General features: G+C 45.5%; 1 protein-coding gene across 3 annotated transcripts in view; it reads right to left on the bottom strand.

Annotated features, from left to right (window-relative positions):
• Nucleotides 1-12,950, bottom strand: part of SMYD3 (SET and MYND domain containing 3) — a 358,155-nt gene that overhangs the window by 48,962 nt on the left and 296,243 nt on the right. For all 3 annotated transcript variants that reach the window (XM_087829018.1, XM_016201413.2, XM_087829019.1), the window contains 2 exons: nucleotides 12,610-12,697; nucleotides 7,193-7,367 (listed from right to left, as the gene is read on the bottom strand). In XM_087829018.1, coding sequence (XP_087685144.1) covers nucleotides 7,193-7,367; nucleotides 12,610-12,697 — 263 coding nt within the window. The remainder of the gene's footprint in view (nucleotides 1-7,192; nucleotides 7,368-12,609; nucleotides 12,698-12,950) is intronic.

The raw sequence follows: 12,950 nt of genomic DNA on the forward strand, positions 1-12,950 counted from the left end.
ACAAGATCCCTCTCCTCCAGGTCTTTCAGCTAGAAACTCTCCAGACACAGTGTGATGGACGCATGTACCCAATCCACTGATGCTGATACTAGACTTAAAATAATGCAGCCCAAGGTTGTGTTAGCTTTCTTAGCCCCTGCACTGGACTCGTCTCCCTTCACCCCCCATATACATCAGTTAGGATTCTTTATGTTGTATGAACCAAGAAACCCAATTCAAATTTGCTGACGAAAAATGAAATTTATTAGCCTAAGTGTTTATGTAACTCAACAGTACAGGGGTAAATTTGGATTCAAGCAATGCTTGAATGTGACCAGAATCTATCTCCATTCCTCACCTCTGCTTTCAGGTTTTGGTCTCTGTTTTCTCTCTTTGTGGTCCCAAGAGACTTAACAGCCTCAGTCATGAACAACAGGAAAGGGGAAGGGAAGTCTGCTTTCTTAATATCTCAAATAAAAGTCCAAGAATGAACTATCATTGGCTCCAACTGGTCTGACTTAGGTCAGGTGACCAGGAAAATGCAATTCTCTAGCTTAAGTTAATCATGGACTACCCTGTGGTCAATCACATACAAACTACACGGCCAGGACATAGGAGGTTCTATTAGGAGAGAGAATGGAGGAATTAACACAAATGGAGCAACCAAAAAGAATCCACCACAAAATGCTGCAAAAATTCTCCGGCCTACTATTGAATTTTTAAACACAAATGCAGACTTTTGCACATATCCCTGTTTAAGTCCATGTTGTTGAGACCAACCACGTTTCTAACTAAGGAGATACTTTTGAAGTTTGATTCGGTCCTCCATAGTATTCTTCTTCTCACTTTTGCATCCCTGGAAAATTTGAAATACATAAAAAACTTCTATGTATTTATCTCATTAAGTCTTCAACAAAAAATGTTGACTTAGAACTCAAAAAATGGAGCTCTGAGGCATCATACCACTCTGTGTTTCCCCAAAGGAGTCCATCAATCTCTTAACAACTACAGTTCAGAAATAGCTGTTTAAAAGGTATAAGTGAACCTCACTCGCCTATATTCTTCCATCTGTAGGAAATGTACCAGGAGACAGAACCAAACACCTTGCTGAAATCGATGCACTCTCTCTGCAGCATTTCCAAAACGAACGCAGTCTTCTGACTTCGTTCCTTAGTGCTGACAGCCAGAAGTAGGTCATGTGCACTGGGACTGAACAACCTTCAGGGAACATGTCACACACTGCTATCAGGTACACTGGTCCTCACACAACTTCCCCACCTCAGGGGGCCCTCACTGGCCTGATGACTCATCTTCCTCTTGCAGCTAATGGACACCTTCCGAAGCAGCTGGCTTGTGTGTCTGGCCTGAGTGGGTCCTGAGAGCTGCTCCCTCTGAAGCTCTAGAAACCTGGTCTTGTGGAACTTTATTCCTAGTGCATCGCTCCAGTGGTGCGGAGCTACTGACTCTTCCTCTTCCATGTCATAGTCTTTTATTCGTCAGCCTTTGGACTGTCTTCACTGCCTTCAAATGGTTTTCTTTCTGAAGTTTTTACTTGACTATTACTGAATGGAGCAGTACGGTAGACATCGATTTTTCTAGTTTGTCCAGCATCCACCTACCCCCACGCTTCTGTCCCAAACCTGTGCTTCTGGTGGGGCAGCCAACACGTCATCTCCCCTGGTCCAGGCAGGAGTGGACATGAGACCCAAAGAAGCCAAAGAAATCCGTCTAAAATACGTATTCTTAAATGCGGAGCTAGAGGGAACAGAACCTTTTCTTCTGTTGCAGAGCTGGAAAACTGGACTGGAGGCTGCTGGGAGGCATCTTTCTCCCCCACCATTGTGAGGAAGACTGTCTGTGGGAAAGCATGGGACAGTGTAGAGGAATGAGCAGAGCAGGGAGAAACAGATCCAGGGAGAGAGGAGAGAGGAGACAGAGTGAGCAAGAGAGAGAGACAGCCACCCATCTGGTGACCCGGACAGTACTCCTGAACTCTATCACGCCAGATCTGCCCCAGCTGCGCATTATGTGGGCAGCAAACTCCCTTTGAGCTCAGATGGTCTGGGTGGGATTTCTGTCCATGTAACAAAAGGAATCTTGATAGATTCGTGTAGCAGGAAGGCAGGGCAGTGCCGCTGTAATGACCACTCAGCCCTCTAGTGCAGTAACCATCTACACTTTTATGACCAAGTAAAGCTAACTCGATTTTTTTTTTTGGTAAATTATAACAAAAAATAAAACCTGAAGCTTGCGTTTGAACCCTAGCTCTGCCATCAAGTGGGCAAGACCCGTAAGTCTGACCCTCAGCCTCCTCTTGTAGAGACAGGGCGGGCTAACGTCTCCCTGTGGCTGAGGACTAGAGGGATGGGGAAGTTGCTTGGTCCACAGGAGGCTCTTGCTAAACAACAGCGACTGCTTTGCAGTTTGAGCAAGCTGAAAGGTGGAGAGTTCTTCAAGTGCTCTCGGCTATTTCTCTGCAAAGATGATGCTAACAAATCGCTGGCAGACGCTTGGACAATCGCTGAACCCAATTCATCTTGCTTTGGGAGGCGATTACGGCGGCAATATTTCCCATTCCCAGGGAGAGCGGATTTGTTCCTCTCTGATTCTGAAGGGCAGTGTGATTGGATGGCGGGTGTCCTTTGTGCAGTAAGAGCAATTTCCATCATCCATTCCTCTGCAGGTGGGTGCTGCATCTGCTCCCCCAGCCCCCAGCGCTCCCAGAGCCCCTAGCCTCTGCCCCGTTCAAGGGCAGCAGCCCACTGGGCTCTCACACCCCCGTTTCCTAGCACCGGGCTGGCCCACTCCCTTGAACATATCTATGTATTACACATTTTTTCCAGCCAGCATGCTCTCATGCGCTCAAGAGCTCTGTACGACCTAGCCCAAAGGATATTATTTTGCACTCAAAATAACTTTGATACCTCAATAACTGGGAACTGTCTTTTTGGGGCCATTTATGCCCCATCTTTCATTTCTTTCAAGGACCTCTTACTGTTCCTTACAAATTTTATCACCATTCTCTGTAAGTGATGAGATTTATGAGCTTTGACAAATCAGTATTATTTGTGTAATTTAATTGCAGGTCTATTCGTCTATCCTTGGAGAATTGCTGAAAACTCAGGACGCGATTCACTCAAAAGACACAGATAAACAGCATGTAAGTGCGCTGATCATTTTTTAAAATCATAAAACATGTGATTTAAAAAACTAAACTTAGTAAGAAATTAAAATTGGTTCTACTCAGTACTTTTTCAGCCTCTCAATGTTGCATCCATCCTCAGGCCTGCCTGGTTTTCTGTTGGCTCTCTACAGGGGAAAATGGGGTGTGTTTGGTTTTTTTCCCTACTTTCTCTTCCAAGAGCTGAGAGAAACGCAAAGAGATAGCAGTTATATAGCTGCACGGGCAGCCAAGCAAGAGATTGACTCAACGGGAGGAATTCAATGCATCCCCAAAGATTCCCCAGGATTTGCTATCCAGCTGCTCAGGGTACAATTTGTTGTAATAAGAAACTGAAGGTTTTCTGTCAGGAAAGTCAAAGTGCTCAGAGATGGCTTGTGGAAGTTAAAAAAGAAAGAAAGTGAGCCACAATGGGAAATGCTTATGTGCTGGAAATGTTTCATAAGTAGGAAGACAGAAAGCCGTTTCTCAGAGGTAGCCATTGCTCATACACACTGGTGAGTACAGACACTAAATGTTTTCCTGTGCAGCTGACCGGCCCCAGGGGTGGCGTGTGGCTTCATTTTGCTCACAGGGAGGTTGTTTAATGGGAGTCAGACCGATGCAACACAGGAAAGGGATATACACTGGCATTTTCTTAGGAGGCGGGACAAAAGCACAAAAGATGTCGGTGGTTTCTACCTTGTGTTCATTGTGAAAATGTCCTTTCTTAGACGCACATACTACTCTTACAACAAAAGTTAATAGAACATATATGAATATATTGGAAGTCCCCCTCAAAGCCTTAAAAAGTCCTGTATTTCCGTATCACTCTCCGGTTCCTGAAGAAAATCAAGTTTAACTTGTATTCATAATTTAAATTGATTTTAACACTATGTTCCATTTTGTTTATGTATTTTCCTCCTCTTTTTTTTTCAAATTTATAGCACACATTTGTGATATTATGGGCTAGTCGGCAACCTCACTGAGATCTGTAACTCCTGCTTGAATAGAAAAACACTTTCCAAGTCTTAAACTATCCCGTGGCAAACTAACTTTTGGAACTCAATTTATCTTATGGTTAAGATTCAACTGAATTAAAATTTTAAATAAAATTTAAGAAATATTTTAAAATTACTTTCATTCTGCTTAATGTTTATAATGCTAAGGGATAGATGACTATGGATACGTAATCACAGGTACATGTACAGATACTCTTGGAAGAAACATTATGAGCTACAGATGATAAATTCTGTTGTATGAGAATTAACTTCAACTGCATTATGAAAACATAAAGAACTTAATATTGTGTTTCATCATAAAAAGAATTTCTACTGAGTAAAAGTAAATGACAGAGTAGCAAGAAGGGAGCTCAAGGCAATACAGTGATTTGGGTAAAAATGGAACATGTACAGTTTCTCCTCTCAGGTCAGCAGTTAAAATTTGGCCACGGTCAGGAGCTACAAAATCATCACTGGACACTTGACCTCAAGCTGGCTGTTGCATATGGTATATTAACATCGCAAAACGGTTACTGCAGGTGGCAACCCAGTCACCTCTTGGTAACTCATGCCTAACTAACTGGCCATGTCTTGGCTAAAGGTGAACGAGAAGCCCACCCAGGGCGTTTGCAGGGAGTCCATGTAGAAGGCTGATGGTCCACAGTGAGAATTCCCTCGTGCATACATGGGGGCAAAAACAACTGCCAACTTCCAGATTCCTGCCTCTCATTCTAAGACTGTCAAAGGGCTTATAGGGCATCTGAGCCATTTGTTCCTTGTTTGAGTGAAAGGGAAAAAGGGAGAAGTATGACAGCATCCACCCTCTCACTTCTCTCCACTCTGCTGGTTCTGGGTCACTTACGGCCCTTTCTTCTACTACACCTTGGCAAGCCAACGGCTCAGATCGCGCTCATTTGAGGTGATCAATGCGGGCTGTACTTCCTGAAACACAGAACAACGCAGAGCAACTCCTTAACCAGTTCCAGGGAAGAGAAACGAGGGAGGCTTGGAGATTTGTCACCCAGTGTCAGAAGCGAGTGTTCATTTAGAGAGAGACTGACCTGCCAACCACCAGGGAAATGGACCGGTGTACTCCAAACAATATGGAGCATATTCTGGCAAACTTGGCCTTGACTACAAGAAAAGCCTTTTTGTTTGACTCAAGGGTAAGTCAGTAAAACATCCAATTAAGGAATAAGTTCTCCAAAGAAGTCGTCCTTGGTAGGTATGGGGGAAAGATGATTAAAAATCTGTGTAGGAGAAATGCTCTCAAAGGCGTGGGGCTGTCTTGATGAAGTGCTGGACCAGCATAAAGCTTCTGGGCTCAGAGACAGCCTGGGTGTCAAAGGAAGGGGTGGATGGGGCAGGCAGGGTGGGCACTGTGGCTGCCGGGGAGGCCTGGAGACAGGAGGATTCTCAGTCTGCATCTCCTGGCTAGACCCTATCACTCACCCAGCAGCCTGTGACTTGGCTTCCTGAGACCAAGCCCTGGAGTTCAGAGAGGTAGCACCAATGGTCTCCCACCTGCCTCTCATTGCAACACTGAGGTTTAGAGAATGAAGTCTTATCTCTTTGTGTTCAGATCATATTTCTGAAAACCCACAAGATTCATCACATTGAATACACATTTCAGGACCATGGGAAAGTACAGTCTCAGCCCTCAAGGCAATCTTACAAGTTTGATTAAAGCTGACTCACAGTCTGGATTCCAAAGCTGTGCAACCACAAGACGGTGGAAGAAACCACCTCCAGAAGTTCTGAAAACACCCTCAGGGTCACCCTGGTGCCATGGCTGGCCCACAAACCTCTGCCATGCACCTGGCTGGTGAGGCCTCTGTTATCTTCTGGTTCCTCTCTGCCTGGACCACCCTCCTGGCTGAGGCCTGGCTTCCTGACCACTTTGCCTGAACTGATACCCTAGACTAGACTTACTTCTGTTCTCATTGTGATGATCCTGGTAATTTCTCCTTCTCAGGAGTCCCCTGAGGCTCTTCCTCAAGTGGGGACAGGCAGTAACCCTGGGCTCTGTCTCCTCCCCTCCTTCACTTAGAACCACTCCCTGCCTGTTGTCCCAAGCTGTATAGATTCAGACCTGGATTCTCACTGCTTAGCCCCTTAGGGCTGACATCACACTTGCATGGTCTTCAGAGCTCCCAGAATGGTGACCCCACTCTCCAGGAACCTTCCCATACTCCCCAGATCCCAGATGCTTTGGGGCACCTTCCCAGCAGAGAATGGCCTTGTTCTCTGCTGGAGATGGTTATTTCAGCTCAGGTGATGGTAGGTAGGTCTCTGCGCCCTAACCCCTGGACTCATCTGTTCGGCTCCCAAACATGTTCTTAGCTCACTGCAAACCAGGGTCCCTCACCCGCCAGCATCAAACTCTCAGCACCAGACTTCTGCACTGCCAATGCTCCTCTGAGTTCTAAGAGCATCTAGGGACAAAACACCCACTGGTCTGAAGAAGCTGAAGTCAGACAAGAAACAATTACCAACAGTTCCTTCACCTGACTCAATACCATGTTTGAGCAGCTGTCTCCTGCTCTCCTGCTTGGGTCAGGAAGTCACATGACTGGAGTGAAGGCACCTTGGGAACCATAAAGCCCTGATATATGGAAGACACCATTATTACTGTCAGCCAGACTGAGACCCCACACCTCCAGCCTCACCCAGATCAGCTAAGGCTAATGTCACAGCCTCCCCAAGCCAGGTCTGAGCCGTGTGCTCCTCTCTGGCTCCCCAGGACACTGTACTTGCTTCTAGCACTATAAACAGCACACTGTATTATAATCACTGGCCCCACACTGAGACAGCATCTCATTAGTTTCTGAATACCCTCAGTGCCTGACACACGGAAGGACCTTCACAAATGATGAATGAATGCATAAATGAATGCACAAAGGAGTGAATAAAATGACATTTGGTTTTACACACTGATCGAGAAGCAGATGGGAAACTAAAAAAGGAATAATCAGAGTGACTTCACCATGTCGCTCCTTTGGCCAAAGTAAAGACACTGTAGCCTTCATTTTAGCCTCTCCTTGGGACTTACCTGTAAGGCTCCATGGTCCGAATGCCGTAGAACAACGCCTCCTCTAACAGACCAAGGTTGATGCAGGCATCCATGGCACAGTCGAGCACCTTCAGCTGGTAGATGTTGATATCAGGGAGCCGTTCCGAGTTGCTGCTTATGATCGCCTGGCACATGGCCAGAACCTGTTCCCACTCTGTTATTAACCTTAGTTAAGGATTCATTGTCTTCACCAAGAAAAACAAATGTAAAATGAGATTCTCCAAAAGTCTGGAGAGCTCGCAGGCACAGGAGGGAAGGAAGAACCCATTATTTTGCACAGATGAGCTGCCTGAAAACACACTTGAGAGACAAAAACATGTAAGTGGCATCTTGGAGAAGTAAAGTCTGTTTACATCAACAAACCAGCTTCCAACCAAGCCAATGCTTTGGGGGATTAAGATTTCCCAAGAGCCGTTCTTTCTTCATGTTCCTAAATGTATACTCTCTAAACCCAGTCATGAAATGAAGGCCGCTGTTTATTAAACTGAACTAAAGATTAAGTTAGTTCAGTTTAAAATGATTTACTCTGCTAGCTTGTTTCAAAACTCATCCGAAATAAAAGAAGATTCCTTTTTAAAGGAGGAGCTCATTATTGCTTTTGTGTCATCTGAATCTTGGGCATACAGGAAACCAATACACAACCCACAGGCTCACACTAGGGGAAACAACTTGAATTCATTTTCACTGCTTCCCATTTTGAAGTATTTTGATTATAAAGCACAAGCGACCCAAGCCTATACTTAACCGAAAAAAGGTGTGTGAATTTTAAACCCTCCAAACAAAAGATATTAAGAGCATGGTTTATACACATAAATTGTGGGCAGGGGGAAATGATGCTTTTAAAAGAATGAAGAGAAAGCCCAGTACCCACTGCTGAGCAACCTTGACTCTCTAACCAACCGTAACTTACTCTCCCAGAGCCTTGGTGTGACCTTGCTTTCTGAGACCCCTGTAACGGAAGACATGCTATATGGAGCGTGCCCTGAATCCCTGAGATGAATTACCCCTCAGGCAGAGCTGAAGCAAGAGTGCCGGCACCCAAGGACCTCATATAGGTTTTTTGTTCTTTGTTCCTCACCTGAGAATATGTGTATTTTATTGATTTTAGAGACACAGGAAGGGCAAGAGAGAAAACACTGACTGACTGCCTCCTGTATGCACCCCGACCAGGAATCAAACTGAAACCTCTTGGTGTGCAGGACGATGCCCCAACTGAGCCATATGGCCAGGGCCCCCATGTGGTTTCTTTCCTATGCTGCTGTGTCAGGTGCACCAAGGAGGATGCCGGATGGGGCAGGCCCTTCTCCCACACCTCCCACCTTCCCCCTGTGTAGCTCCTCTAAGTTTACCTGCTTTCACGTGTTGGAATTCCTCTAGGGTGAAAGGTTTGCAGTTTTCAGATGCCCCAGAAATGGCAGAGCCTTTGACTGTAGATAAAGCGAGACTTATGTCCAAGCTGGTTTTGCCATGCGTCTGATTTCAGGTTCAGAGTAAGTCTATCTAATCTAAGTGCTTTGAGGTAGGCCAGAAATAAAAACGCCCAATGTTACTTCAAGAAATAAAATACTGCATGTAAAAATTTAAAAATTCTTTATGTGTTCTCTTGTGAAACAGGCAGAGTTTGGGTGCCAGGGACACAGTGGGAAAACATTTAGTGGAATGCATGCAACACACACACCACCAAAATTACTGCCTTTCTCCTCCCTTACTGTGTCCTGACCTCTGAGTGCGACGAGGCTGAAGGAAAATGGTTCAGTGGACTGAGTCCGATCGAATTTCCTCCCATCCACACACCCCTCCCCACTCCCACACAATCCAGTCTCTTCACTATCCAGTGTTCTCCTGTCTCCCCCAAACCCCCACTCAAAGCCTCTTCTCTGGGACCTGACACAGCAGCCCTGCCCTGACAGAGGGCCTGCTTCAAGCTTCATCCCTCCTTCTAGCAAAATCCACCTCCTCTGGCATCCACTCTCAGGACACTGCTTTCCAGAACATTAGCAAACACCTTCAATAAACCCATCAGCCCACTGGGTGAGTGAGTAGTTGTATCTCCGCCAACCCCACAGGAAATGTAGTTTCCCTTCAGGGGGGGCCTCCTGGAAGCATAACACCTCACCCCAAGGTTAGAGTTTCAAGCCCCACCACACAGGGCTGAGGCTGCTACTTCACACCTCTTGGACGTTACACTATGATTTTAGGATGAGTCCTGTCTCGGAGGAGTTGACTGGTCTCGGAAGAGGTACATTTATTGAAGAAAAGCGAGTTGGAGGCTTTCTTTTGTGTCCATCTGCCGGGCATGTTTAAAGTTTGCTGAGCGAGCCTCCTGGAGGCGGGGGAGCAGTATCTGAGGCAGTGCACTGATTCTGAAACAGATTGCCGGGCTAACCTCTGCGGCTTTCTGTTCCAGGAGTAGCTGTCTGACGAACTGTCAGGGGAAATGCCTGCCTCTTACACAACGCTGGACATTTCTGTGCAAGACTCGGCACCTCATTTTACCATTGTGCTGTTTGACCTCGTTATTATTTGCCTCTTCACTTACACTTGCTCCAACTCATTTGAGAGAGGTTTGGAGTCGACAAGCCTCAAAAGCAAAAGCCAGATGAGATATTGTGCAGCCCCTGATAGGAATGCATCTGCTTTATCCCCCAGCAAGCTGGAAGGGACCGAGTGCCAATTTCCCTTCGCAACACTGGCAACCGTCTCCTGGCAAACAAGGCAACCCTCCCCTGCGAAACACCCCAGTGAGCAAAAAAATGGAATAATTTTAACTAAGAGGCTTTTCCCCCAAGCCAATGCCGATGTGTGTTTGCTCAAGAATTTAGTCACTGGAGCTCTCTTGGTGTTTACCTGAGCTCATTCTGTTCAGTGAGGAGGTGCACTCTGGATCCACTCGGGGCTGAGAGCCCACCCGGAGAGCAGGCTGTCAATGCACAGAACAGATACCTTTTCCGAGAACTTGTAAATGACACTAAGAAGATTAGGGGGAGAGAGAAAAGGGGACAAAGTGGATCCACTTGGGAATTAATCAGCTCCTGAGACAAAGACTTGGGCCACAGGGCTTTTACTCACCTAGTCCTCTTACTCTGCTGCTTCAAAATCCCCCCATGGTCCCCTCGCACCTATAACGTCCGCCCCTGTGCATTACAGCCAGGCCACGTTCCCCCCGTGCATACTGAACTGGCCGTTTCTCAGCAGCATGCTTCGCACTCACATGCATCCCCGCGGTAACCTCTCTGGTGGCCTCACCATCTGCGCTGGGCTGACCCGGCGAACTCCGGCTAATCTAGTCACAGCTCGGGTGCTGCCTCCGTGACACCTGCTTTAACGCCCCGAAGTTGACTACTGTGCCTTTGCTGCCCCTCAGATATATGCAGGCAGACCTCGGAGACTGAGGGTTCGGTTCCAGACCACCGCAAGAAAGTGAGTTGTAATATTTTTGCTGGTGGGCGGTCTTGCCTTCAGTTTGTAAAAAATGAAAGATCTGTGACGTGCAATAAAGCAAAATGCAATAAAATTTCACCAAAATATGTACTCATTTACATATTTACTAACCCACTAGGTGTGAGAGTTGTGAGGCCAGGGCTGTGTCTTCTTCATCCTGCCTGAGCCACAAGGTGGGTTATAACTGGCAAGGCCCCTGGCCCAGAGTCAGTGTTCAGTAAAGCCTTGTCCAGTCGAAACTGAACGCTGCTGGGTCATCCACGCACCCTAATTCTGCTGCTTGGACCCCACGGAACAAGTCTATTCCTCTGCAGGGTAACAGCTCTCTGAGCCAAGAATGTTTCTCTTGCTCCCAGATCTGACTCTTTTCCCAATATCCCCATCCTGCCTATAGACAGGGTGCCCATTCCATTTTGATCCTGGTTCCACTCCTCAAAACTTATTTCAATTTTTCCATATCCCTCTTAATAAGTCGTACTCCAAACTGAATAAAACATTCCAGATATGATCAGACTAATACTATCACCATTCTCATTTTCAAGTTTCTATTTCTATTAATGTAGTCCAAGATCACAGTGGTCTTCTGGGTGGTCAAATTATACCCTTACATTTTATCAGATTTTGTTGTTTACTAAAACCCTAGAATTATTCTCTGTTCTGACGCTAACCTTTGTGTATGTTTATACGCTTGACCTTTTTTACCCAAATAGAAGATTTCATATACACTCTTGTTGAATGTCATCCCTTTAGGCTCAGGATTATTTCAAGCCTTCGGGGATCTTCTGAGCTCCTGACTCTGTCATCAGCCTCTGCCACCCTCCCCATCTGCACACCTTTGGGAATCAGATGAGCCCGTGCTCTGTATTGTCACTCAAGGTACAGAAGCAAAGGCAGAAGGGGACAGAGATGAGAACAAAGCATTCAGAGTGACAGTGGTCCGATTAGCACTAGTTTTCAGTGTCGCTATTCAACCACTTAGTAAGATGTCTGGTCATGCTAGCATCTAGCATAAATTTCTTTACTTTTTTATAAAAATCAAAACTTTCAGAAATCTACAAACTTTACCAAAGAAAGCCATGATTCCACGGACTCACCTGCTCTTAGTGAACCCATGCGGCACCCTGGTGATCACAGCTTTCTTTTCCATTCTTTTAGTAACCAATTCTAAACACACACACACACCAAACCAAAAACCAAAATAACTTCACTGGGCTATAGATTTCAGAAATTACTCATTTCACTTTTAAAAATAGGGACATTTACCTAACTACCTCTCCTGTCCTTTACAATTCTTTAAAGAACACTGACTGTAGATTAGAAATCTCACTTGCAAATTTTCTTCATGCCTGGGATATCATTTACCCAAGACATCTGAATGACATTTTCTAATCTTTTCCATTGGCCTTTGTCTCTTTCTTCTCGCCTTGCGGATTGCCTTTGCCACATTTTTACTCAAATCAACTTCTCTACTGAAAGTGGCCCCCCCTCAGCCTCTGCCTATGTAAATCCTGTCCCTGATTCAGGATCTCTCTTGAACAGCATGACATCAGTAGAGCCTTCTCAAGTGACCTCCATCGTAAGTGATCTGTCCTTATACTGAACTTTGACCCACTCAAGCATGGACCTTACTATTTATGCCAAGAATATTTGTTATACAGCAACTCCCATTGCCATTGCAGGCAAGGCTGATTTAATATGAAGCTTCTATATCTGAAGGTGAATGACACTGAAATATAAGAATTCTAAGCTATTCTTTCCTAGAGATATAGGTTATGAGAGGAAGAGAACCCAGAAATTTGTTACCTTTTACATATAAAGAGGCTATTACTTACTGACTGTTACTAGACCATGGAACAGGAGAGGTCAAACCCCAGCCTTGGCTTCATTAACCCCAGGCTCCAACCAATACGGAAGCAACGCCAACAGGACAAGTCAGTCCACGGTGAAAAGGATACTCCAATGTGCCTTCAGGTCTTCGATTGTCTTCAAGGATTCTTGAACTTCCTTCCATACTTGCTCATCACCAGTCAGCATATCAGCATCCTGCCCAGACCAAATTAAAAGGACAGAAAGGAAGGTAAATTACTCAATTTAAAAAATGGGCAAAGGATATAAACAGACTCTCCAAAGAAGATATTCAATGACCAATAAGCACATGGAAAAATTCTCATCTCATTGGCCATCAGGGAAATGCAAATCAAAACTACAATGATCATCACACTTTCACACTCACTAGAACAGCTCTAACAAAAAGACAGATAATAAGTGTTGATGAGGATGTGGAAAGACTGGAACT

This window comes from Miniopterus natalensis, chromosome 21 (assembly GCF_054644295.1).
Source record: "Miniopterus natalensis isolate mMinNat1 chromosome 21, mMinNat1.hap1, whole genome shotgun sequence".
NCBI classification, from domain to species: Eukaryota; Metazoa; Chordata; class Mammalia; order Chiroptera; family Miniopteridae; genus Miniopterus; species Miniopterus natalensis.